The following is a 27,994-nucleotide window of genomic DNA, read 5'->3' as shown; positions in this document are numbered from 1 at the left end:
AGAGACACAAACTAGGTGGTTTTAGTATTTATTATAGTATCAAAAGTATAAAACTGTACAAAATACAAAGGCAGAATATGGCAGTGTTTTTAAGCTGTCAATCTACATGCTTTGTTTCAGGTAACTTGATTCACCACAATTGTACTTAAGTCCAACTGGTCCTATTGAGAGCTAGGAAATTTTGTGGAGGTACCATTACACATACAAAAAAAGAGAGCATAATATTTACGTTTAACATCTTTTTCTTTAAAAAACATTTCCAGGTGAGCTTCCTATTGAGTTTTCCACCCTTTGCTTTGATGTGTAATGTATAATACACATTACAATACTCCAAGACTTGGAGTCAGAGAAAGGATGAAAAGGGAGGTAGTTCTCCACTTACTTTACCTAGGAAATGTCAAGTCTTGTTTTTATTTTCATTAGAGAGACAGCAGATTGTTCAAGTGGCCCAGCCCTTACTGGAAAGTAATGAGGAATACAAAATGGGTTTCCCTCTATACAGCTTGTAAGAGATATAAATAACCCAACAAAATAAGCCTATAACACCACCAAACTGTGTGCCTGTCTTTTGGTGGTGGTGGGTTTTGCTCAAAGACAAGAAGTACTCTTCCCAATGCCTTGCATGTTTTAGTCTTTCTTAGCAAAAAAGCACTGAGCTCTACTGGTTGTCCAGGAAACTGTTCCTGGATTAGTTTTTGTGAGTGGAAATTGTCACTGCAGCAGATGAGCTGGCCTTTCAAAAACCAAACTGATAATCCACTTTGGACTGATTAATCCTTTTACTCTGCAATGTTTTGACTTCTTGGCTAGTTTTGCCTTTTGGTATATTATACCTTACGCAAAAATGATAAAGGTTGTTAAAGTTCTTTTAGATCTAATACAATGTAAAAGGGTTTAAGTCCACTTTTTTAATAACGGGTATTTCAGTTATGCCTCAGGTCCCCCACCCGTTCCCCTGTTTTTCAGACAATAAAGCATGAAGGTAAATTAAGTTCACATTGCACTTCTGGTTACTTGTCTCACAGCATTGGCTACCTCAAAGAATAACAAAATCTGTGCAACTCAAAAGAGTACAGGAGGTTTGAAATCTTCTCAGGACTTAGTACTTGGATGCACAAACCCCATACGTGCCTTTTTACAGCGGCCCCCCACAGGACTCTGCCTGCAGGACCTACTCTTCCAATGCCCTGTTTGTTGCTAGGATACTCTCACCATACCCGTTGCCCAGCCCAGGCTATAGCGAATTAAACTACATTCCTCTTTCCTGAAACTGAACGATTTTCACTTGTGTTTGAGATAGATTAAACATCTGCTAACCATAAATTAAGTGCTTTAAAAAAATCATTTGAGAACACGTAACAAGGCTGTTAACTTTCCCCAAGTTCCAGCAGAGCTTAATACCATCTCTGAGATGAGACAGCCATTTTCATATATATGTGTATATATATATTTATCAAAAGCACCACGAACAATTCCTTCTTTTACAGCCACAATGTCTTGTCAATCTCCAGCATTTTCAAAGTGTGGATAAATATGAAATAGCAGAACTGAGAAACGCTGCTTGCATTAGTTTACATAGTTTTGTTCCTAGTGGAATCCACCTGTATAAGACATTCCTCCTTATCTCACATCCTGAGGTCATGAATGCAGTGACTTGGCACAGTCTTGCAGCTTCCGGATTCACTGTGAACTGTAGGCTCCTGCAGCCAGTAGCAAGTTTCTGCGTGTAAAATGGAGGTGTATAACCGGGGTTGATTTGGTCATGTATGTACCTAGTAACAAGTCCTGTGAGTTTTCAGGCAAGTTTATATGTCCAGTGGCTGTAGTGAAGTCATCAGTTTCTAAATCTTCAAATGCCTTCACAGAATCCCACAGGCGAACTGTGTTATCCATTGAACCTACAAATTAAAATGAGCAATAGTTTGAAGTTTATTAATAAACAAGGTATACAAAAAAGTTAGTGGGGAGAAAGTTAACAAAAGTTAAAGCTCAAAAAGCAGGTTTTCTCATAACTGTGGACTTATGCCCTCACCCTGCAAGGAAACAGACTTTCACAAGCCTCTAATGTTCTGCATACACATATAAAAGTTACCAGGATTTCAGCTTTTCTGTAATCTCACCTGAGTGTCCTGGGGTTAAAGCACAAAGAACTACTTTCTCAAAACACTGGGTTTTGGATTAGATAACCTAGCACTGAAAAAGCAGGACCCTCCTGTGTGCTAGATACCAATTTCAGCAGGTCTTTGATTCTAAGTCACATAATAACAGTTCGATATAGGGAAGACAGCAGAATTTTGCAGGGACTATATTTCACACTGCAGTGAAGAACTTGCCTTGTACCAGCAGCTTTAAGTTACTGGTTTTGCTAAGCAAGTGATCCTGTTTTGTCTTTCACAATTTAAGCAGCCATTCCTCTTCAGATGTATGGAACACACAGAAACTTCACTGTTTCCAGTGAACTTTACCTGATGCTAAAATCTCTCCATCTCTACTGAATCTGAGCGCGTAGACAGTGTCGGTGTGCCCTTTCAATTCTCCAACCATCAAGCCGTGCCCAATATCCCACAGCAGAACTCTTCCATCTGTTGCACCAGTAGCCAGGAATCGTCCATTAGGAGAAAAGGCCAGTGAATGAATCGGTCCCTAAAACAGGCATTTGAGAGGGAACAAGCAAGCTAATTAAATCTACTCACATTCAGTCAGTCAAGCCATAGGCATTCTGAACACTACTCTTCAGAACCTCATCACAGAATAAAACCACTTTCACACTGCAAGCGATAACGCCTTTACCTTATGTCCAGTGAATATTCTGACACAATTCCCATTCAAAACATCCCAGAGCCGTACAGTCCTGTCTGCTGAGCCTGTGGCAACATAATTGGAGTTTGGATGGAATCGGGTACACGTCACGTCAGCAAGATGACCAGCAAATATCCGTAAAGGCTGGTAGTGATCTGTTGCCCACAGACTGAAAAGAAAAGCTTTTATTAGTAAGAATCCTGATGAAGTTCAGTATCTGCACCTCTTAGAGCAGGTCCAGAGGAGAGCCACAAAAATCATCAGAGGGATGGAACATCTCTCCTGGGAAGACAGGCTGAGAGAGTTGGGGTTGTTCAGACTGGAGAAGGCTCTGGGGAGACCTCATAGCAGTTCTTAAAGGAGGCTTATAAAACTGATGGGGACAAATTTTTATCAAGGCCTGTTGCAGTAAGAAAATAAGTAATGGTTTTAAACTAAAAGAGACTTAGACTAGATAAAAGGAGGAAATTTTTACAATGAGAATGGTGAAACACTGGAACAGATTGCCCAGAGAAGTGGTAGATGCACCGTCTCTCAAAACATTCAACATCAAGTTGGACAGGGCTCTGAGCAGCCTGGTCTAGTTCAAGATGGCCCTGCTCATTGCAGGGAGGTTGGACTAAAAGACCTTTAAAGGTCCCTTCCAACCCAAACCACTGAGGAATAAAAAGAAAAAGGTTTCTTACTGTTCAGTTTATTGAATTAGCATGATCTGTTTTGAAAAAGTGTACTTTTCCAAAGGGAAAAATAAAGAATATTCTGTCAAGTTGTTAAGCAAACCATAAGAGAATACTTCTAATCAGATAGTCACATAAGGAAACACCATCTCTTTAGTTGTCAGATAATCTGATGTGTGTGGAAAAAACAACCTACATTAAAACATTTGTTCAGTATTTTAACTGACATGAAATAAAAAAGTATTTCCAGTATTAGGTTAGGCTACATTTTATCAAGTAATCATTTTCACGGTTAATCCACCACAAACCAGCCCAGACAGGTAAAAACCCATCCAGCTTCTTACCGAGCCACTCTGTCATGTCCTCCTGACACAAAGTAATAACCATAAGGAGAGAATTGCGTATCCCATACTGGGTAGTTGTGTCCTTTATATCCCACCAAACATGTGAATGTTTGGAGACTCCACAATCTGACAGTGCCATCCTCAGAACAGGACAAGAGATAGTTCCTGTCACAGGAGAAAGTATAGCATATTACATATCAGACTTGCACACAGACTGTATAACCTTTGCAAAAACACTGTGAGATGTCTATGTCACCTGAGCAGCACCTGTTTAGCATGTCACATATAAATCAGCATTTTGATGGGGTAAGCAACTGATTCAAGCAGAATCCTGTCCTAGGTCCTTATGCAAAAAAGAGACACAATTGGATGTTGATGACTAATTTTGATTACACAGCAATGCTTGTGGGAAAAAAAAAAAAAACAAACCAAAAAAACCCACACAAATAAGCAAATGAATAAAACCCCAACACACAGAGCTGTTTTTGACTCAGGAATGCCAGTATATGAAAAAAATAACTAGCAAACTGCTATGCTATGCTACTGAAAAAAAAAAACTAAAATCTTTTAATGTCACTCCAAACAAGATTTCAGGAATCCCTGAAAGAAAATTCATATAATGCTCACATTCCCAATTCCAAACTCTATATTCATGTTCCACACAAAGTTCACTTCTCAGCTGTGTTTCTGTGATGGGTGTTTCCTGACTAGACACATGCAAAAACAAAACTTTAGACATTTAAAACTTCCTTTCTACTGTCCAGACATTCATAATGACATCATGATTTTAAATCTGCTCTTTTAAATTTTGAAAAGTCTCAGTAGAAAATGAGAAACTTGAAGAAGTGCAATGATGCTGCTCAAACTGGTTTTATGTTTTGCAATACTGTAAGTGAAATCACTGCAATAGTTGTTCTTCTCTACAATTCAGTTAGTTAAAGCCCAACTTAAACAGTTTGCAAAGAAGATGGGTCTATTTTGCCATCGAAGTCCTAAACCTCAAAAAAGGTGTTGGCATCCTCAGCCCCAGTTGATTTCAGCAATAGCTGACAGTGCCCAGTACCTGAGCATAATGAGCACTTACACTCAGAGTTTCTTATAAGCTGCACAAACAAGAATTGCCTTAACTATCTGGAGAAAGCCATATTAAGAACATATTTGCATTCAGTACCATACAATTTAAACTCAAGATAAGCAAATTAATTAGCTTGTAAACTTCTTTTACCTATCAGGACTGAAGCTGGTGCCATAGACAGGTCCACTGTGACCATATAAAATCTTCAACTCACTTGCTGTTTTCTCATCCATGATCCTCTCCAAGACATCGTCCGATTCTTTGTCGATGAGACTAAGGTCTGCAATATAGCAAAGTTCATGTATCATAGTAACTGTCAGAAGTTCAAAGACAAACACCACAAACAGAAAACAAATAGTATTCTCTCTAAAAGTACATGGGAATTGGTGAGTTTGAAACATGCAATGGCATTTGAAATGTTTTTTACCATTGTAAAAGGTGAAAATAACACTCTACATAATAATCACTCCTCCTTTAGTCTTAACTGAGCTAAAATAAATTAATCCTGATGTGTTATTTTTCATACATACATTGCTCAGCCTCCAAACACAATAACATCTTCTTTATAGAGATGCCAATTTTTCATGCTTTTTCCCAGGAAGTTAATATGCCACAAGCGTTCTTTACAGACATGTTTTGACAGCTGCACACTACACACAAAATAACTTTTAGTCTGTGAGGCTACTATTTCCTGAACATCATGACCACATCTCAGTTAAACATCAAGGTTGAGAAATGTCTGTGTGGTATCTAGCTTCAACCGCAACACATTGTTACATAAACAGCAGATTAAAGCAGCCTGAATCTGTGTAGGTTTTGAGCTACAGGACATTCTCCTCCATCCTTCTCAGAGTTGTCTTATAATTTCCCCCAGAGTACCTCTAGTCTTTCCCTTAGTTCACCTAAACCCTACTACACCCTGTAGTTATCATCCAGTTCAGAAGCAAGATGGCTGGTTCCAAACTGTATGCACCAACCACCTCACACCAGGTGTACACAACCAGACTTCACATACCTTTACAAATGTTTCTAATGGTAGTATATGTGATCCAATATACCTGTGCACATACAGTTTTTTCAAAGTCAAAGCATCTAACTGCTGAAGACAGCTCTGCTGACAGATATCTTTCTCTGTTCATGCAAAGCACAGCTGTCGCAAGTAATGTGTTCTCATATTCATTGTTATGGTCTGTCTTACCTGCTGCTGTTTTCACACTACGTAGCTTTTTTGGAGTCACAGACCACACTCTGACAGTAGAATCAGCAAAACCTCCTACAATCATGCTAGAGTCATCTGTAATATCCACTGCAGTCAGACCCTAAACACAAAATATCCTTTTATATTGTTTGTATCTTTCATGATTAATTTCAAATATTACAAAATCCTAAGTACTAGTAAGAAAATTAACTTTACTTATTTACAAAAATAAAAGGGGGCTATTTTAGGACAGACATAAACATGTGTAAATTCTTTTGCCATTAAAAATAGAACTGAATGAAGCATGTACGAACTGCACGAATGAAGCAGAGCTAATAGTAACAAAACAGTGCTATTATCCAGCATTCTGGTGCAAAACATCTTCTGCATGCTGCAGAATACACTCACGGCACACAGGAAAAACAAAAGCAGGTAAAATCAGAGCAAAACCAAAGAACACGGAAATTATATAGTTGAAGGAGTCTCTAAAGAGACTTGTTAAAGTTTTGGAACATCAACTTTACAACACTTATTCCAAATACTCCAACAACCCTTGCCAACGATGCCAAGTCTTCTTTCTTTGTTAAGAGACATCTACAATTTTTATTCCCTTTTCCCAGTTGCCCAAACTTCTTTTACCAACCTGGTAAGCATTAAGGAATGTGTAGAAACAGATGGAGGGGAGACAATCTGGGCCAAGACGCACACGCCGTGCAGCTTCCTTCATATTCATGACTTTATCTAGCTTGTCAGAGTCTTTCAGTTCAGGCAGAGGAATTCTACAAGCACACATTTTTACAAACTAAAAGCACCTTCCATATCATTAATCAAAACACAGAAAGCAACACCCTTGCATGCAACCCTACACCTCAATATTCAAATACAAAACAAGAATTAGAATAAATGAAAGACCATGTAGATTCACTGATCAAGAAAGAGCTGTTAGCTTTAAGACTTTCAAAGAGACAGTGGAACGAGATAAACAATTGAGTATGACCTGAAAACATAAGTGGATAACAGAGTAAAATATTATCAAGGGAAATTCAGATTGCCTTGAAGGGTAAAGACAGAGGGTTATATGCTAAGTTTTCCATTACCTCCCTTAGAAGTTTTATGGCTAAAGCTGTGTAGGGCTGAAATGGCCAAAATGCTAAAACTGTCATGTGAACAGTGATGTAGGTTTGGCATGACATGACTGGATTTAACAGGACTTCTCTACACATCATTCCTTTGGTACCTGTTTTGGGGAGGAGCATTAGGGTCCTGTTTTTTACTTTTTGACCCTACACTGTCTTTTTTAGGTTTTTTCTTCTTTGGCTTTCCCTCCTCATTTTCTCCTTCTTCATCTTCATCATCCAAAGGCACATCAAACTCTGGTTCCTTCAATAAGCCAAAGAAAACCTGGAAGCCAATAAAACACACAACACAAAACAGTAATTGCTTTTCTTACTGAGAAATATTTTTTTTAGGGAAAAGTTTTCAGTGTAATAGTCCAAGTACTTTAAAAGTGCTATGTTTAATATTATTGCATACATTACAGGTTAGTCCATAACAAATGTAGTACACATTCTGTTGTTTTACTCAGCGACTGATCTGGACAACTGTAAGTTCTCCCACCATCTCTTCACACTTCCTTACAGCATAATCCCTACAGTTTACATAATTTATGTATATAGTACTGTAGTACTATGCTCTCAAGATCTACACAAACGTACCCTGTAGTAACAACCGACAGTAAGAATTACATCTGTTGTACAAGAGGAAGCCAAATAGTCAGGTATCCATTTTAAAACCACAGAGTAATTTATCAGTTAGTTCGAGTTTAGTTCAGTGGGCTGAATACAACATTGTCTCTCAAAAGGGTTTAACAGTTTCTTCTAAGGTGACACATTTTATACTGCCAACAAGTATCTGTACAGTTCTCGTCCTTCAGTTCATGATTTTAACATAGACAGTTATCAGTCTATACTAAGGTAAAAAATAGTTCAATTATAAAAGTGTAACAATCTTTGCCTCCTACCTTTGATTTATTAGCCTCTCGTTTTGCCTCCCCAGCCAAGCTTCCAACCATAGCATCTATCTGTTGTTTACTGCGAGGCATTCCATCAAAGATATCAATGTAAAGATGCTCCTGAACAATGTTCCAGATCTGATTGTTCTGCTTTTCCTGAAGATGCCTCTTCAAGAGTTGGTAAGAGTCACGGGAAATGCGCAGCACAAACTTGCTTGTTCGGAAATCCAACATGGTCTCATTACCTTTCATATGTTCTTTTTTGGTTAAACTGGATAACACACGCAGGTCATCCTGGTAATAGCACTCCTGATCCCCATTAAATCTATTGAAACAATTTAAGATTTATTACAAAAACATTATCTTCTAAGTGCACACTTCCTTAGATTACTTTAACATGAAATATGCATGCAAGGACCTTTTGGAAGCTACTGACTACAAGAGATTATTTTCCACCAAAATAAATTGCATCCTGGGGAAGATACACAAGTGACTTACTGTATACAGTAAGAGCATTTCAACAGTTAAAAAACAAGATGAAGAAAACACACAAATGGAACCTCACAATTTCATATGTCCAAAGGGTTCTCGCCTGAAGTAAACAGTTACACTGACACATTTATTTAGAGAAATTAAACCTTCATTTGTGGCATCATAAAGTACAGGTAATTTTTTATTACGCAAGACTACTTGAATGTATTTATATCTGATTCATTATATGAATATGCACATTTTACAGTGTATATTTTTCTCACTCTCCACTTGTATTACCTAATAGCTTACATATGTCTAGAGTTTTCCATTTTTACTCAAACCATATTATAAAATAGTTGTGGCAAGGAATATTTTAACTATTTACAGCACCACTTTTGCTGACCATATTGGAGGGAGACAAAGTTATCAATTTGGATTGAAATATTTCAGAATTGGCCTGAATCCAGAAAACAAATTTCATTTTCTTCTTAAGTGATAAAGAAGCGAACCACAGTAAAAGCACAGAAAATTGTAGATTGGCCACAAATCAATTCCTTTAATCTCACTTGAAGAATTTCAATACACGTTACAACATTAGCAATACGTATAGCGTACATTACTTTGGCATCTCAGTAAAATTTTCCAGTGCTAAAAAATGATCCCACACTCTTTCCCTAAAGAAGTATCTCTTCACTGATACTTTTGCAGCACAGAGTTCATGAGTTCACCATAAAGATGGTTCAAAGTATGCCCATGAACAGTTCAAAAGCATGATCTTTCTGAGATATACGATTGGAAAAGGATTTAAGAACAGTTACTATAATTCATGGTACTATTACTTCAGATTACCTTTCAAAAAAAGACTTTGCTTCACTCTCATGTTGATTGTAGACCAGTTCCAAGTACATGTGCACAAAGAGAGGATAAAACAGCTGAGACAATTCTGCTCGATGACAGTCCAGAGAACTCTCAATGAAGTGTTTTAGTCCACTGTAGTATTCCTCATACAGAGTCGGGTCTCCCTGTTGATTGTAGGCAGACAATACTGCACTCACATCTGGCTGATCTTCCACAACAACGCTTCCTCCAACTGCAAAAGCATTAACATATACAAGAGCTTGTAAAACAGCCTGAAAGAGCTAGCACGTATACAGTGGCTAACAACTCCACTTGTAAGCAGAGGCACTCAGAGCAAAACATGACACTAAGTCTTGTTCAGCATTAAGTTTAAACAATACAAGTGAAAGGATGGTAGCACAGTCCAGCAGCCAAATCTCCCGGCACCTTTAGCCTTCATGCTTTCCCTGCCAACAGTTGCCTATAAGGTATTATAGTATCTTACTCAGTTAAGATCAAAAGTGTAAAGGCAGAAGCCATTAACACCACAAAAAAAGCCTATAAAATCTCAAATGAGTGGGAACTTTCTAAGGCTGTAAGATATACCCACTGTTACAATTTTGCTTCCAGTAAACAAGTAAATTAAGTTAATTGAGTGAATAATTCACCAAGTACACAACCATTACAGTACAGTGACTTTTTATCACTTGCTAATGCTCCAAGAGCTCTGTTCTCCATAGAAGTCATTAAACATTTTCACTGTTCAGTCTTCTACACAAAAACAACCTTATCACGTTATAGTAGGAACAAGCTGACTTTATACTATACATTCACTGGAACTTGATATCAAGTTTCTGAAATTTCATTATAGTATTCTGTAAATGTGCCACACAGCATACCTTGATTAAAAATAGTTAAGACTCCAATTATCCAAAGGATGTCTCAAGTACCCACCGACTGGACCCCAAAAATGTCTAAAGCCTCCTCTCCAAGTACGCTATGGCACTTTCTTCAAATCATATTCTGTACACCAGGTCCCTGTTTACACCCCTGCAGCCACATCTTCTAAGATGTTCTAACATCACCTCTAACTACATAGGAAAACTTCAGCTGCCTGCAGCAGATGGGATCCCCCCTCGAGGCAGGGCACAAAGACAAGGAGAAGCACCTCTCACTTTGCTCCTTGCAAATAGGACAGATAACCCAGTCCTTGGTCCCTTGTTTCAATGGGCCATCCACAGGAGCGCCTGATCTCTTCCCGAGTTGTATGGGAAAATGACGCATCCGGGGTCCCCCCAGAAAGCTGGGACAGGCTCTTGCTTCCCACCCAAGTGAAGGCCACCCGAAGGGAAGCACTAGCTGACACTGACCCTCGTACCCCAACGTCATGGACAGCCTCCAAGGCTGCGAGAGACACAAAAGCCCCCGAGTCCCCGGAGGTCCCGGCAAAGGGGGCGGCCTTCCATTCGGAGCAGCTACCCTACAGTCCCGTCACGGGCCCCACCTTTCCCCGGCGGCACGGCGGCGACCGCTGCCACTGCAGGGCTGGAGGACGCGACAGTGGCGACATTGCCTCCTATCGCGGCAGCAGCGCTAACCCGGCTGAGCAACGCTTCGCCTCCGATGGAATCCGCATCACCACCCGGGACTCCCTGAAGCCCGGCGCCAGTGGGGCTGAGGGCTGCGGAACCGAGGTCATCGCCGAGCAGGCGCGCTTCTCGGCGCAGGATCTCCTCGGACTCGCGGAGGTTGCTACGCCGCAGGAACTGCAGCACAGCCACGAGCGTCTGCCGGTCCAGTGCCGCCGGGGAGGCGGTCGGGCCCGGTGCCGCGGGCTTCGGGGGCGCCGCCTCCCCACCGCTCCCCGCAGCCTCTCCTTCCGCCGCCGCGGCCGGGGGAGCGACGGGAACGGCGGCGGCGGCAGCTGGAGGAGCAGTGGGGGGCTGCGGCGGCGTCCCCGCCTCAGAATCCGGCTTTACCGCCGTCACCTCCGCCGCCTCCTCATGCAGTGCCGCCATCTTGCATCGCCCTCCATTCGCCGGCAACAGGCTGCCACCGCCAGGCGCGGATGCTTTTGCGACAGTCAGGGCAAAGGATGGGCATTGCTGCCGCTACCTGCCTAGGCGCTGGCGACTTCATTTTGCGACCTGCCAGGAGCGCTTTAGGGCAGCAGAGGTGGTGCGAATGCGGAGTAGAGTTTGAGAGGCGGCTGTTACGCTGTAGGTGTTTTAGCGCGAAATTATGTTTTCCTTTGGATAGTGTATCGTGAAGCTCAGTGCTGCTCGTGGCGTGCATATGCGGGAAGCCTCATTCAGAAATGGATTGGTTTGGCGTTAGTAAGTTACTGCCTGTGCCCTCCTTGGAGTGAACAAAGGATGGCCTCTGGACTGGGTGCCCTTACTGGACTTACTCCGAATTAAACTAGTTACGGCTGGGTCAGTTGGTTTTCCAGGTATTTCTAATATTGCTTCTTCTTTTCTTGGTAAATACAGATTTGTGATGTTACAGAATAAAAACTTCGTTTTGAATGGAACTGGTATCTCACGATTGACGCACTTTTGTGATAAATTAAGCATCTGTCTGTGCTTCATTATCAGCCGAAGGAGCGTCAAGTGTAAAAACAAAAGACAGAAAGGGAAGCTCCAGCCTACAAACGCTACGAGCCTCGGTGCATGCGCAATGGAGGAGTTCTGTTTCTGCTCCAACTATAGTTCCCAGCGTGCCCCGCGCCGCAGCCGCGCACGCGCCGCAGGGGGTCTGTGGTGAGAGAGCTGCACTCTGCTGTCCCCCGCCGGCAGTCAGCAGACGGTCCCGCGTCTGCCCCGGTCCCCGCCCCCCACCCCGAGCCGTGGACATGGAGGTGGACGTCGGTTCCGTGGTCTCGGGGCTGTCGGGCGGGGATGGAGCAGGCGCGGGCCCGGCCGATGAGGATCAGGAGATGGAAGGGGCTCCCAGCTGTTCGGGGGCGCGCCCCGTCCCCTTCGAGTTCGAGCGGAGCCGCTCGGAGTCCAGCGGCGATGAGGACGACGACGAAGATGACGAGGAAGAGGAGATTGAGGAAGAAGAGCTCGAGGGGAACCACAGGACTCGGTTCGTGACTGACGACAGAGACCTCGACTCGGACGACGACCGTGAGGTAAAAAACGGGACGGGAGGGCGGCGACGCACCGGCCACCACTCGCGCAACGGCTGTACCGCGCGCCAGGCCCCGCTCCCGGTGTGCCCCGCCCCCCTCCGCCGGTGGGAGCGTGCGGTTCGGGGAGGGGGGGGTCGTGTGCTACAATGTGCAACAATAGCGGCGGGGCCGGGGCCTGTGGGGGGCAGCGGCCGCTACTACCAGAGCAGAGAGGGGCAGGTCACGGCCTTGAGGTGAGGGCGGCCGTGTGAGCGTGAGGAGAGCACGAGGCGGTCGGGCGAGCAGCTCTCCCTGCGGTGGGAATGCTGCTGGGTGTGAAGCGCTGTGTCTTCAGGGAGGCCCCGCGTGTGCAGCAGCCCGCGGTTGCCAACCAGGTCCTCTAAGCAGTGGATGTCAAATGTTTTAGAAAGTTGTAGGTGCGAATCTGGACCCCTTTCTAGGCAATGTAATCCATGTGATGATAGGTTTTTTATACCTGAGTTAATTTTATCTGTCTCATGTAAATGAAGCCTTTACAAACTCTTGGTATAGATTGACAGGGTGGTAGAGGGAATGTTCAGAGAAGGGCAGCGAGGCTGAGCACAAGTCTTACGAGGAGTGGCTGAAGGAACTGGGGGTGTTTAGTCTGGAGAAGGCTCAGGGCAGACCTTACTGCTCTACAGTTACCTGAAAGGAGGTTATAGTGAACTGGGGGTCAGTCTCCCAAGAAGCATATGATAGGACAAGAGATAATGGCCTCAAGCTGTGCCGGGGGAGGTTTAGGTTGGATATTAGGAAAAATTTCTTCAGCAAAAGGGTGATCAGGCATTGGAACAAACTGCCCAGGGCAGTGGTGGAATCGCTGTCCCTGGAAGTGTTAAAAAGCACTTTAAAAACTTCTGAAAAAGTAGATGGGGCTCTTAATAACATGGTTTAGTGGTGGCCTTGGCAGTCCTTGGGTAAAAGTTGGACTTATCTTAAAGATCTTTTTCAATCTAGTTGGTTTATGATTCTATGAAACAAAATATGGGCAAAGTGACTGGTGTCATTGAGGGAAAGAAAGCCCTTTAGTCTGGCTTTGAGACTAGAGGAAACAGTATAAAAATCTAACACATTACCTTTTCCAGGCAGATCTCGGATCATTGCCATAGAATAAATCTGTTCTTTTTTGAATAAGTGTACTCCCAACATGAAAATATAATATTATGGGCTACCAGTATCCACTTAAAGCTTGCTGATTATTTGATATTCTGTTAAATAATTTATCCAAAATAACTTTTCCCAAAGGAATAATTTATCATTTGCTTTTTAGGTATGATTAATGAAACCCATGGGATTGCCATTCACAGAAATGTCAGTTCAGAAAACTAGGTGAAAGTCTTTAGAAAAGGGCTGTGTATGAGGATTGATTGATGCCTTAGGAAAATCAGGATTTTTTGCCTGATCTAAGGCTGTGGAAATTTCATGGTTTAGCCACGTGTATTGAAACTGTTACAAAATGTCTTTGTTTGTAGCGTATGATAAACCTCGCAGAGTTGACCCCTTACATCCTGTGTTCCATCTGCAAAGGTTACTTTATTGATGCTACAACCATTACAGAATGTCTGCACACCTGTAAGTATCAGTATTTTCATTCTGAGAGTTTAGCTACAAAGTCAGACAGCAGTCAGCTGTTGAGATGTTTCGGCTTCACAAAGATAATTCTCTGTTTGCAGTGATGTGTGTTGTTTGTTTAGTTCCTTAAGGAAAATATATTCGTGGATGTTGTAAGCATGAGAAAATCATGAAATCAGTCAATCATGGAGTTAGTTTAGTTTCCCAGGTTAAGACGGAAGAAGATGTAGGGAAAGATAAAGCCCAAATAAAACAAAAATAGAGCTACTTTATTTTTTTTAACTATTTGGTTTTAAGTAGGCTCTAGGAATTTGAGTATATAACTGAGAAAAGGTTGAGTGGCTCTGAGAGTTTCCGAAACTGTTATTGATACAAGTGTATAAATTCACAAAACTCAGTAGGCAGGTGTATGGAAGTACCAGTTCAGACACAGGAAGGTTATATGCACCCATGGAGCTGTTAGTCTATAATCTGATGAGTAGAAATATTTGGATAATAAAAAACAGATTCTAGTACTCTTGTCATTTTTTCCCTCAATCCTTATGTTAACGGTTTTTCCATTGCCAACATAGTTTCTCATAGTTAATAAAGCATTCTGTGAAGTTGGCACTTTCAGTCATTCCCATGTTCCTGCCTGAATCCAAGAATTACAGCTTCCTAGTCCTTCCAGCCACTAACAGAGCAAGAACTTGACTTCCCACCCCTGACCTCCCCTTTTGTGGGGCACTGCTTACTAGTTTGATATATACAATGTAACATTCAGCACAGTTTGTAATTTTGGAAAATACAAATGTCAGTAAGGACATTAAGGACAGCATAATGTTGCAAGTGCAACTTGGTGGTGTCTCAAAAGTTTCCTGGTAAATGTTACAGAAAGGCCTGATGTGTTCAGGCTGATACAGAGTTGATCTGATAGTGGGTTATTTAAGTATTTAAACTTAGTAGCTTTCCTTCCAAATTTTTGAAGTAACATGTACAATGAAAACAGCAGAGAACTTCTCTTTACCTGAGTTGAACAAATTGCTTAATTCTGTCTCTGACAGACTTGGAGAAGTCTTGGTGTACTTGCTCCTTTTGCTTAAACAGATTGTATTGTGTAATGATGTGTAACTTCTATGGGGTTTCTTTTCTTTACAGTTTGTAAAAGCTGCATAGTGAGACACTTCTACTATAGCAACAGGTGTCCAAAATGCAATATTGTTGTACATCAGACACAACCCCTTTATAATATCAGGTAATAAGTTCATGCCATTTTTGTAGTTTTGGGCTGCTTTGTGTTTTTCAAGTTGGGGTGCTTGCTTTTAAATGTTCTATTTTACAGACTTGTAGTGCTTTTTTATTTCAAATGAATGAAGAGTTATAGGAAACAGATTGTTTTTCCTTTATATAAGTTTAATCACAGCAGTGAGGATAAAATGCTCAATTTGTTTTATCTAGTTTGTATCCCTTTTTAAGATTTGTTCCCCCTCCCCAGGTATTTTTATGCATTTGTTCTGTGTTACGGGTGATATGGGATCTTAACTATGTGCTTTGATTTACTTTTAAACAGTTTTGTTAGCATAGTATACTTAACTGAAAATAGAGGTTTTAGTTTCTCAAACTGTACATGAGTTCTTGGAAGGGTGATGCTTTTAACTTTACGTGGCTTCTGTTGGAGCTCTGCTGTCAGAACATGAATATAGACAGATACGGGGTTATTGCTCTGTCACCCTTCTCTTTGGGTGCCACATTTCAACACTGTGTTTGGCACACCTTTAGTGAAAGCCTTTCTATATTGCCCCACTGATTTCATGGAATCTCAGAATAGTTAGGGTTGGAAAGGACCCTAAGATCATCTAGTTCCAACCCCCCTGCCATGGGCAGGGACACCTCACACCAAACCATGTCACCCAAGGCTCTGTCCAGCCTTGAACACCGCCAGTGATGGAGCATTCACAGCTTCCCTGGGCAACGCATTGCAGTGCCTTAACACCCTAACAGTAAAGAGCTTCTTCCTTATTTTTTCTCTTTAATAGGCTGGACCGGCAACTGCAGGACATAGTTTATAAATTAGTCGTCAATTTGGAGGAAAGTAAGTCCCTTTCTTTTTTTATTACCATCTAGAGATTTAAAGGACTGAACAGAAAACAGATTAATTCAAAGTCCTGTTTCTACTATAGACTGTTCAAAATAGCTTTGTAATGCTTGATTTGAATTGATTTGATTTGAATTGATCTTCATCAATTAGCTGTGACAACTGGCATCTTTCTGGTTACTACATGCTATTATGGATAGTGATATATTTTCTGTGAATATCTGTGAATATCTGTGGCATCCAAATAATATTCAATTGTCATGTGTTATATATTTGTGTAAGTAGAGAAAATACCATTTCATGTAGTAAGTACACTTCGCTCAGTTGAAAAAAGGTTGCTAAGACTGATTCCCTCAAATGCTTTTACTTGTTTCTCACTGTCACATTATTTTTCTGATTGTTAGATGTGCTTATGGTCTCATGTCATTTACTTTGAACTTTGGGAGCAAATGAATCTGCACAGTCCACTTGTGTATATTTCACTCAGTCCACCCATCTAGTGGATATGTATGGACTAAAGATGGTATAAAAATAGTCATGACAGCCAGAAGAATACTAGTTTTTGCAGCTATTTCAGCATGATTTATCACCAGTTTCTCTGATTTCTTCCCAGTTTTTACTAACTCTTAGTCTGAGTATCTTTAAATGTTCCAGCCTCATGTGGAATACTAGTGATCATAAAGGTCTGTAGGTACTTGGAAAGTTTTTACTGCTGTGACCATTGGAAACTATTTGGATATTCTCAGCGTCTGAAATAACATTTTAATCTGTTTTATATTATGTTGGGTTTATTTTTTTTTTCAGGGGAGAAAAAACAAATGCATGACTTCTATAAAGAAAGAGGATTAGAAGTGCCCAAACCAGGTGAGCTATAATCACTTTAGAGGACACTGTTAAGGAAATATTTAATATGCTATTTATTCTTAGGCTTTCCTTGAAATATTAGCTCACAACTAAAGTTATGTAATATTGGAAATAGGGGATTCTTGATAGTCTGATGGCCTAGTCACAGTTCTCAGATTACAAAATAGATGGAATTGGCAGTACTTGAACCCAGATTGTGGTTGGATCGTGGGATTTTTTAGCCATTTTGCCTATAGCCAGGAAATACAGATCAAATGTGTGTTAATTTTATTTTATGGCCCTTCATAAACTAGAGATGTTATAAAGTAATAAAAATAAAAACTTCAAAGTCTGTGGACAGATGAGGGATTATTCCAATTATTTTTTGCCTTACTGTCAAATAACCAGCTCTTTGGGAAAGTGCCATCCTGAAAGCTAATAAAATGGTGGTTCAGATACACAGCATGAAATGTATAAAATGCTGATTTAGTAATTAAAAAAAAGATTAATTACATGGTCTCTTTTTCTTTATGAGCTCATCTGTTTTGCTTGGTGCATGTGAGCATCTTAAGCTGCTTTTATTTCAAGCTGTGTTTGCATTTTGGCTTTTTGAATATTTTAGCTGTCCCACAGCCAGTTCCAGTGAGCAGAGGAAGACCTCGAAAAGTTCTGGGCTCCATGTTCCGGATCCCACCAGAGCTTGACATCTCCATACTGCTGGAGTTCATTGGGTGAGTTGTGGGCAAATGTAAGAGGAAGCAGCTTAAGTGAGAGTGCTGCTGGTGTGTGTTGGACCATTAACTAGCTCTTAGTTTTCACTGATAGTGTGTTTCTTTTTATGTCAAGTAGCAATGGGAAGCTGTTTTTAGCTTAACTGTGGTGACTACCAAGTATGCATAGCTACATGTTGAACATACTTAAATTTGTAACATGTGTCTTCCTATGAATATAGTTTCCTAAAAAGTGTGATTTTAAAATTTACACGTGTTTGTTTCATTTTAAACTAGTCAGTAAACTGATGAAACTCTTTATTGCCTTAATTCCTGTAGGGGTCAGTACCGTTAGTGCTGATAATGCTGGGATTTGCTCATAAACTCTGGCACTGCAACTACAATCTGGGCAGCCAAAGTAGCATTCCCCTGTATGTTATAGGTGGGGGTAATAATGTGATCTACTGTTAAGTTTGCCTGATAGTTTCACAGACGTTAACGAATTTTGAAGCTTTTGTATGATGAGTCACCTTTACCCATAGGATGTCAGGGGGAAATTTAGCCCAAACACTTGAGTTGTTGTCAGGAATACAAGAAGGAGAGATTGTATTGCTTTGTCCATATGCAGATTTATATTTTAGAGGTTATGTTACATGAGAGAGGGTAATTGAGAAATGATTGAAAGCTGTAACTACTGTACTAGCATCACACAGTGTGGAACCTCAATAGCAAGGAGGGGTAGCTCACCTCTTGTGTAACTCTTACCCCTTTATTCAGGCTTACTTTTTGGCCTGACTTTGTCAGCACTGTTCAGAGACTGCAGTATGTGATCACAGGAAGCTATTTCATAAGGGATGTAAAATTAAGCCCTCAGAAATCATTAAATTATAGGTGTGAAGCATACCATCTCAATTCAGCCTTATTCTTTGTAAACATCATGCCTTATGTAGTCTTATATGTTATATTGTGTCTCCCCTGTGCAAAATGTGTCTCATTCAGAGTGCAAAACAAATTTCCTCTGTGGTAAATTTTGGTCTGGTAGGTGGAGTGTGTGTTTTTTTTGTTCTGTTCATTTTTGTGTTGTCTATCATACGGCTTCTCTATGTCTTTAAATACATGAGGAGTGGGACTGCAGGAAGAAAAGAGAAGGTCTTAGATGTTAACCTCTAGGGAACAATGCTTGACTATTCTACAGAATATCCTTGTGAATCCACGTATCTGACTTAATTTCAGTGTTCATTTTCTTCATGTCTGAGTTGTAGAAGTGCTGAATCCTCACAAGCACAGCTGAAAGCAGTAGGAGTTATGACTAAAACCATAGTATCAAGTGTTCTGCAGACAAATCTAATCTTGGATGTCCCAGATTTGGCAATTGCAGTTCTTGGTTACCATTCAACACTGTCTCAGGTTCCTCTTTTAAATAAGGTATTATACTGCCATTCTGCTGCGTAGGATGGTATGGAAATACATTCATGTGTTGAAGAAATGAGACTGAGGAAATTAATGCTTTTGCATTAAGAGTGGTATTGTCATAAGTAAAGCCAAAAGCATGTGTTGAGAAGCTGTTGGAGAGGAAAGACATTACAAAGCTGTTCAGTGTGTGACCATTGTGTATTGTACACTTGGAACTTAAATGTAGCTTTTAATTGTAGTTATAAAGGCTTTTTTTCCATTTAATGAATGTGGTAATGAACACATAATTAGTACAGGCTCCCAGTGAACTGGGGCTCAGCCATTTTGCCCATTGTGTAAAATGTGATGAAATCAATGTACAATGCTATGTCTAAAATCTCAGTAGAAAAGAGTAAATCAAATCATAGAATCATTGAATAGTTAGGGTTTGAAAGGACCTTAAGATCATCTAGTTCCAACTCCCCTGCCAAGGGCAGGGACAGCTCACACTAAACCATATCACCCAAGGCTTCATCCAACCTGGTCTTGAGCACTGCCAGGGATGGAGCATTCACAACCTCCCTGGGCAACCCATTCCAGCACCTCACCACCCTCACAGTAAAGAATTTCTTCCTTATATCCAGTCTAAACCCCTGCTGTTTAAGTTTCAACCCCTTACCCCTTGTCTTATCACTGCAGTCCCTAATGAAGATCCCTTCCCAGCATCCCTGTAGGTCCCCTTGAGATACTGGAAGGCTGCTATGAGGTCTCCACGCATCTTCTCCAGGCTGAACAGTTGCCTGTCTTCTTATGGGAGGTGCTCCAGTCCCCTGATCATCCTCGTGGCCCTCCTCTGGACTTGTTCCAACAGTTCCATGTCCTTTTTATGTTGAGGACACCAGAACTGCACACAATACTCCAAGTGAGGTCTCACGAGAGCAGAGTAGAGGGGCAGGATCACCTCCTTCGACCTGCTGGTCATGCTCCTTTTGATGCAGCTTGGGATACGGTTGGCTTTCTGGGTTGTGAGCGCACACTGAAGCTGGCTCATGTTCATTTTCTCATTGACCAACACCCCAAAGTCCTTCTCTGCAGGGCTGCTCTGAATATCCTTTTTGCCCAACCTGTAGCTGTGCCTGGGATTGCTCTGACCCAGGTGTAGGACCTTGCACTTGGCATGGTTAAACTTCATGAGGTTAGCATCAGCCCACCTCACAAGTGTGTCAAGGTCCCTCTGAATGGCATTCCTTCCCTCCAGCGTATCAACAGAACCACACAGCTTGATGTCATCGGCAAACTTGCTGAGGGCGCACTCAATCCCACTGTCCATGTCACCAACAAGGATGTTAAATAAGACTGGTCCCAACACCGATCCCTGAGGGACACCACTTGTTACTGGTTTCCAGCTGGACATTGAACCGTTGACCACAGCTCTTTGCACGCGGCCATCCAGCCAGTTCTTTATCCACCGAGTGGTCCACCTATTAAATTGGTGTTTCTCCAATTTAGAGACAAGGATGTCATGTGGGACAGTGTTGAACGCTTTGCACAAGTCCAAGTAGATGACATCAGCTGCTCTGCCCCTGTCCATCGTTTCCGTAGCCCCGTCATAGAAGGCCACCAAATTGGTCAGGCAGGACTTCCCCTTAGTGAAGCCATCTACCCTACATTTATGTTGGGTTATGAACTTACGTGCTGTATTCTATTGCCTTGGCTGTGACTGTATCTCATGGAGTTGACATCTAGATAGAGTTTGAGAGATGCTCATGCTGAGACCCAATGTGGGTGCCAGCCACTGCTGTGCTGGCCCAGCAGGTGGCAGAGAGAGCATGGTTTGTACCAGCAGCCCTTACTATTTCTCAATGATCATGTCACTGTAAAATTACTTTAAAAAAACGAAAATAAGATATTACTTTCAGGGTTGTCCCTTTCAGCCTGGAACACTTAGGTTGTCTTGGCTGCAGGATTACATACAGTTTAAACTCACTGTAGTGAAAGTACTTCGGTTTAGATCTCCAACTGTAAATGTTCCTTGTTACTTCCCCCTCCTGTGATTCTCAGCAAGTATTTGTTTTGTTGTTTTTTTTTTTATTTTCAAAAGCAATTTAGACCTCAAAAATAGTAAACATGTATCTGCCTGTCTGTCAAATCAACAAGATGATTTTTGAATCTGTATTCTTGTATTTGTTTTTCTGGTAGTTTCATTTCAAGCTTATATTCCAGTGTTGACAATAAAGCAGGTAATATTGTGCAAAAACCATCTATACTAACTGTTCACTGTGGTTTTGTTACTTGGATGGAGGGAAGCACAGAATGTATCTGACCAAAAAAAAAAAAACGAAAGGATGGTGCTTTAACAGCATCTACTTTGCATTTTTTTTAGTGACTTTTAAAACTTTTTATTATCTTTTATACTTTATGTGTTTAAAGGTTAATGTTCTCCTTTTCAGTGGTCAAAATCAGAGGGTTTATTTTGGTGATGAGACATTAAGAAAGCATTTTAAATAAGGCAAACTTGGAATGGGTTTGGTCAGCCAGCAGATATTGTTACTTTAAAATTATGAGACTATAGGGTGATTAGAGTATATGATCTTGTCACTTGTGGCTGTGGAACTGTATCAAAAGAATTTCCACTGCTATAGTGGAAAAGCTTTTTTGTGTTTGTTTCTTAATAATTTTAATTTTCATTTCAGTGGCAGAATTTGATGATAGTTTTACTTAACTCTGATACATATTCAGAGGGGGAGATACTTGATAACAGTAACTTGAAGTGCCATGTGTGTGATCTGCACAAACATTGCAAATGCATTTGTTTGCTATAACAAATGGTTGGTAGACGTATGGGAGATTTATAGTGATGTTTGATTTTTGCCCTTTCCAACACAATAAAGTCCTGCATTTTTTTTCCTCTCTCATATGTATATTCTTGCTAATGCAATCCAAGAATAGTGAAGTATCATGAATTGGGTTTAATTAGTGGAGATGTGTACATGCTGCACTACAAGATGGGAGGTGTGGAGTATAGATGATCAGTAGTAGATCACATGCTCAGACTGTGCAAATCAGCCTCTGTTAAAGCCAGCCGAGAATTTGATCATTTGCTATCTTTGTGTGTATTTCACCTTCCAGAGAAACAGCTCCTGTTTTTCTGAGTTCCTAGATAGCATTAGTGTTAATCCTGTGATATAAATAGTCTAGAAAGCCAGCAGCTGGCCCAGGAAGCTTCTTCAGTGGTTGGGCATGTTCTGGCAGCAACATCATAGGTACTGTCGCTTAAAGTTCCAAATATCAAGGGAGATGAAGTATGGATGTTTAAGCAGCATTAATATTACAACCTACTGAGATGAAAATACATGTTATATTGTGTTTAAAATGTCTTTAGGCTGTGTGTTTGGGGTTTTTTCCATTTTCAGTAGACAAACCTAAAAGTCATAAATAGGTAAATTCAGAAGAAAGATAGACTACTGAATAAAGGGTAGAAGAAAAAGATGCATACATAAATTCCATATAACATCATTTCATGTATTAGAGTTTAATGAGAGGAAGCTGGTTCAGGAAGTAAGATTGATATACCAGACTGCTAAATCAGTAAGTCACTATTACAATTAAGAGCTTGAGGGTGTTAACTGTGGACCTTTGCAATATTGACTGTGTTTACTCTTCTCTTGTTTTTTTAGAGCTAATGGAGGCACAGGGAACTTCAAGGTACAGATGCTGTTTGAATTTTTCTCATATGATTTTCTTCAAAAATATGTATAACCTGAATGTATTTAATTTAGTTTGGGGTTTTTTACACCAAGTACAGCCTGACCTTTCGTCATCATAGTAATAATCAACTTTGGATAACAGTGTACTTTCAAACATATTATTATATAGCATCACAGAATAGGAAAAGAATGCTTCTGAGGCTACATAATGAAGTTTTGGTGGGAGAATTAAAGTTGACAATGAAATTTCACCTAGGTGATTCTATCTTGTTAGTATTGCATATCCCTCCAAAAGGTATGCTACTGTGGCTTTTATTGGAATCCTGAATAAAAAAGGTGTGGACACTGTCTAAAATACCGGTTTCTGAGGAAGACTCTCTAATTGTAGTGGAAAGCTTGCACAGGTTATTCAGAGGAAGCATAGCCAGAGATATAATACACTGCTATGCACTTAAGCATATAACACAAAATATCCAGATTTTGGACTGCACTCTGCCTTAGCCAGCAGAAAATTTATTCTTAATCATTTCACTAACAAAATTTGTTGTCTGAGCAGTGGCTGTTCTGCTAAACAAGAAATAGCATTCCTAATCCTTGCTAAAGAATATGGCTCTTCTTCCAATACAGCTCTTCTTGCTAAGCTGTTTCGGTATGCATTGTTTACTGCCTTCACAATTTCATATGCTGTAGTTAGAGATGCTCAGGGTGTGTCATGCCACTATTTTGACTTAACATTTAGAAAACGACTATTCAAGGGCAAGAAGGAGATGTAACTTAAAATTATTCAGTATATATTAAATTTAATCTTTTACTGTGTTGGAACTGTAGGATTCAAAAGATGGAAAGGCACAGAAAAATAGAATCTAAGAGATACATAAATGGTAGAATTAGCACAAATATTTTTGCTTGGTTGGGTTTTTTTAAGTGGGGATGGTGAGGAGAAAACAGATTATGAGGTCTGTGGCCATAAACTGTGATATATACATGCAGCAAGTATAAATTCAACATCATCAAGCTTGCAGCAGGTTGGTTCCCTAGATCAGGTCTGAATCATTTCTAGCTCTTGTACATGAATAAATCAAACTATTGTTCCAAAACCACAGTTATCATAGATACATATTTAAATTCATGATTGAATTCAAGGGTAGTCCATGACCCTCTGACCCTTCTTTCAAACTGAAGGAATATGATGAACCATGATAGTAAATCACAGCTATTCAGAAGTCAACATAAAAATCCAATTGGTTGACACAAGAAGTAATCCATTTATCACACCTAATACAGTCATATGCTGCCTCTGTGCCTCTTTGCTTAGCTGCCTGTGTCACCAGTGCTTAAATTTTTATCCATAGAAGAGAGATACATTAACATTTTTGAGGCTGGCATAACAATGTCTTGTCAGTGCAGTTCTTGCTGTGAAAGTATTTAGAAATGATACAAAGAGATTTCAGACTAGTCTTGCCCATGTGTTCTGCATAATAGTATATTTTAATTGATTCTAGAATTTCATTGATTATGTTAATTCCAGCCCAGGCCATGCTACTTCTAGAATGCTAAATGACATAAGCTCTTTGCTTTATAAGATAACTTGGTTTAATTATCTGAATTGTGTTTGGCACACAATTTTTTGATTTGGGGAAAATAAGGAAACTTTAGGAAATAGTTCATGTGCTTCTGATGAGTAAATGCTTGGGGGGGGAGAAATTTTTAAAATGCTGTGTAATACTAATTTCTATGCAGAATTAATAGCAAGTATCATTCTCTGGTACTTCAATAGTGAAGCAGGACTAAAGTCAGTAGGTGATTATTTTTAAATGTTGTTTTAAACAGCAGGAAGTTTGACCCTGAAGTCTTAATACATATCTAGTTCTTTCCATATGAGGTAATCTGGAAGTAGGTCAGAGAAAGGTCCAAAAATTTAAGCTGTCTCCCTCTGTTAATGGGCTTTCACTTGGGTTTGGGGTTTCCAAGGGGTGATGGCTGAAAATGTATGTTACCCTAAAATCTTACATTTATTCTTTGCAGCCTTTGGAAAAGAAGTTTGTGCGTGTTTCCGGGGAGGCAACAATTGGACATGTGGAGAAATTCCTCAGAAGAAAAATGGATCTGGACCCTACTTGTCAGGTATGTAACTTACAGTGGCATTTACAAGTTCATTGTGATAAGTGTAAATGCCTGCATTCAGACAGAACATTTCCATTGTTCATGAGAGTCTAAAAAGTAATGTTAGGCTCTTTTAGTACAATAAGGATTTAAAAAATGAAATGTTTGAAATGTTGTGATACCCAAGGAACAACTCAACTCACAATATGGTTACATTTTCATTATAATATTGTATTATTTGCCTAGAGTTTCAAAAGGGCCATGTAAGATTTCAGAAGATACTGCTGTTTCACAAAGATAAAACTGAGTGTATAGACAGAAGAGTGTTGAACGTGGGAGGGTATGATGGGCAAAGACAGGTAGGAGCTGAATAACAGTAAAATTTAACTGCATGTTGAAGAAGCAAACAATGGCTAAGAAAGAATGATGCTCTGGATGGATGCAATGAAAGGTGGATGTAAATGTAAGGTATGAATGCAGATGCAGGTACATGCCTTCAAATAAGAATTCAAAGGAACAGAATATGGTATAAAGGAATTTAACTTCATATTTATCAACCATTTTGGTAGGAATTGTGTGTCAGAACCAGTTTTCAATTCTTCAGTGTATTTCAGCAACCATTCAATTGAGCAGATGCAGGAGTTCCATGATGATTCTTAAAGCTGTCAGTTACTGGTAAATCAAGCTGATAGTGATGTGGATAGGCAAATGGTGAAAGTTAAGCGCTGGCCAAAATTAAGGCTGTGTTTTCATACAGCAGTAGCTGTCTGAGACAATGCAGCATGACTGTGTGCCCTAGTAATGAGGATTTATTCATGCCACTTACCTTTTCAGTGGCAACAAAGCAAATTAGATATAAATTATTCATCATTCTGAGGAAGTAATGTATTTTCAATTGCTGGTTTCCTCTCAGTGAGAGTCTCTATAGCTTTCAGGTGGTGGTAACTTGATATTGTGAACAAATTAAAATAGTGTAAAAATGAGGCTAGAAAAAATTCTTGCATTGAGTCATTTATGTGAGGGGAAGAAATTGTTTTGGTTGGGTTTTCTTTAGTAGTACAACAGAATCTCAGTTTTAAGGAACACTGAGCATCTGTAATAGCAAGTGCAGTTACCCAAACTTTCAAAGTTAAGCTAGACCTCCATGTTGGATCTCTTTCAGATTTTGCAATCTTGAGATCATCTAAGACAGGTAGCTTGAGGGGTTTTTCCCCCACTTGTTACTTTCTGCTTGGATGCCACCAGTAGGATGTGATCTACTCCTAGTGAGTAAATGTTACTGTGTCTCAAAAGCAGATGATACCAAGACTTCCTTTCACCCAGTTTTGTCACTGGTAGTATCATGGGCTGATTCTAATCTCTTGGTCTCTTCTGTGCAAGCCCTGCCTGTCTGGAGAAAATGTTAAATCTTCTTTCTCCTGCAGTCAGATTTGTTGGGTCCTGGTTTTCCCCCCCTCTTAAGTGATCTGCTCCCATTATTTATCAGCAAGTATTTTTTTGGTCACTGGAAACCTGAAGTTGATTTTCATGCCACAAATGGTGACTGATTTCTTGAAGATATTCAGGCTTATTTTTAAAAGATTAGGGAATTAGGGAAACAAAGCAGGAAGCATTTTTCTTGTCCTGATTGATCATTTCTCTGTCATACAGGGATTTAAGATTAAAGAAGTGTGTGTACTAAGCTGTCACCTACTCATTGTAGTATGCAGAACTGAAGTTGTTGGTATGTTAGTAAACATACAAAAAGTGGAAGATATGTCAGATATGTTCACTGAAGATTTAATAAGCCTAATGAGACATGCTTTTCTTCAGCTTCCTTGGATGACTAATAAAATGGAAACTGTAAAACAAATCTAGGAAGAACCTGAACATAAATTAGCACAGGCAGGAGAATTTAGGGAAATAGATTGGGAACCATATGTGCAAAAATTATAAATGTAAAGGGTACTTGGTTGGTGTTAGAAATTTGGAAGAGTGAGGACTGTAGCGGTTCGTTTCCTGTAGGGTTCCCCAAAATATGTTAAAGAAGAAATAGATACTAAGCACAGCAAGTTTTTGTTTTTTAATATTACTTCTTGAATTCTGATTTCGATCTGTCTCCACTTCTTTGTTACCTAAAATAATGAATTTTTGTATAAAATGTTAGGAGTTTGGTGTGCTCAGCTTGGGACTAGAGTCCAAGAACTAGATTGCCTTGGGAAGCTAGGAAATTTCTTTCAGAAATGCACGTTTCTGGAATTATTGTGCTAAAATGCACTGCACTGATCTCCAGAAAACTTCCTGCTGCAGTGTTTAATTGTGCCTTACCTGATGCTTGAAAAGATTTGACTATAAGGAGAGCAGAGTCTTTCCTCTATTTTCTCCTTAGTATTTCAGTTGCATTTTTGGCTTCATTGTTGAAACTTCTGGTAAGGAGGCTAGGTGTGGTTATTTTGTGACTGGGATCAGTTCCTACTGAGCATCAGCTTAGTTTGACAGTCTGTGAAAGTATTATTTGAGAACATTTTGTTTGTTCCCTGTTAAAGTATATTCAGCAATCAAGTGGTAGGAAGTATGTTACTCATTCGTTTGAGCTACTGACTGTGCTTGGACCTCTTTGACTTAATTTGTGTAGAATATTAGATAATATTTGCATTTTTTCATTAACCTGCAGAAGTGGGTTGGTTTGAGGTTAATGAAAATGTGAAATAAGCAATCTGACTCATGTGATAGTATAAATAAAAGTCTAAAAAGCAGTTGAAGTCACTGCCTATGTTTTCTCCTAGTCTGAGGCCTCAAATTATTTCTAGACTTCTATATTTGAGTTTGCAAATGGATTAGCATTCAAATTTCATAGTTTATTTGAAAGGTTAAGGCTTTGTTTTTATCTACGGCTTGAGCTGACAGACTATAGTTTACTCTTTCTGGTGCTTTGTTTTGATCTCTGTGCTTTGGCCATAAATTTTCTGTATGTGTTTATATTTCTAATGACAAGGTCTCTCTTGAATATTATTGCTGAAATTTGATGGGGGATGCATGAAG

At 40.0% G+C, this 27,994-nt stretch overlaps 2 protein-coding genes across 2 annotated transcripts in view; one reads left to right on the top strand and one right to left on the bottom strand.

Moving 5' to 3' along the window:
- Positions 1-12: 12 nt before the first annotated feature.
- On the bottom strand, positions 13-11,452 carry TAF5 (TATA-box binding protein associated factor 5). Its single transcript, XM_005154547.4, has 11 exons — positions 10,920-11,452; positions 9,428-9,668; positions 8,114-8,429; positions 7,331-7,494; positions 6,737-6,872; positions 6,094-6,214; positions 5,046-5,175; positions 3,821-3,985; positions 2,791-2,968; positions 2,466-2,643; positions 13-1,898 (listed from the first exon to the last, which is right to left on the bottom strand). The coding sequence occupies exons 1-11, from the start codon at positions 11,431-11,433 to the stop codon at positions 1,681-1,683; spliced, it is 2,361 nt and encodes a 786-aa protein (XP_005154604.2). The 5' UTR covers positions 11,434-11,452; the 3' UTR covers positions 13-1,680.
- A 31-nt stretch (positions 11,453-11,483) lies between these two features.
- The window catches only part of PCGF6 (polycomb group ring finger 6), a 28,090-nt gene continuing 11,579 nt past the window's right edge, over positions 11,484-27,994 (top strand). The window contains exons 1-9 of the mRNA XM_031053808.2: positions 11,484-11,634; positions 12,127-12,551; positions 14,045-14,144; positions 15,282-15,378; positions 16,160-16,215; positions 17,023-17,082; positions 17,684-17,792; positions 22,841-22,868; positions 24,896-24,994. Coding sequence (XP_030909668.2) covers positions 11,484-11,634; positions 12,127-12,551; positions 14,045-14,144; positions 15,282-15,378; positions 16,160-16,215; positions 17,023-17,082; positions 17,684-17,792; positions 22,841-22,868; positions 24,896-24,994 — 1,125 coding nt within the window. The remainder of the gene's footprint in view (positions 11,635-12,126; positions 12,552-14,044; positions 14,145-15,281; positions 15,379-16,159; positions 16,216-17,022; positions 17,083-17,683; positions 17,793-22,840; positions 22,869-24,895; positions 24,995-27,994) is intronic.

This window comes from Melopsittacus undulatus, chromosome 4 (assembly GCF_012275295.1).
Source record: "Melopsittacus undulatus isolate bMelUnd1 chromosome 4, bMelUnd1.mat.Z, whole genome shotgun sequence".
Lineage (NCBI taxonomy): Eukaryota > Metazoa > Chordata > Aves > Psittaciformes > Psittaculidae > Melopsittacus > Melopsittacus undulatus.
This window is presented reverse-complemented; position numbering and strand designations above follow the sequence as displayed.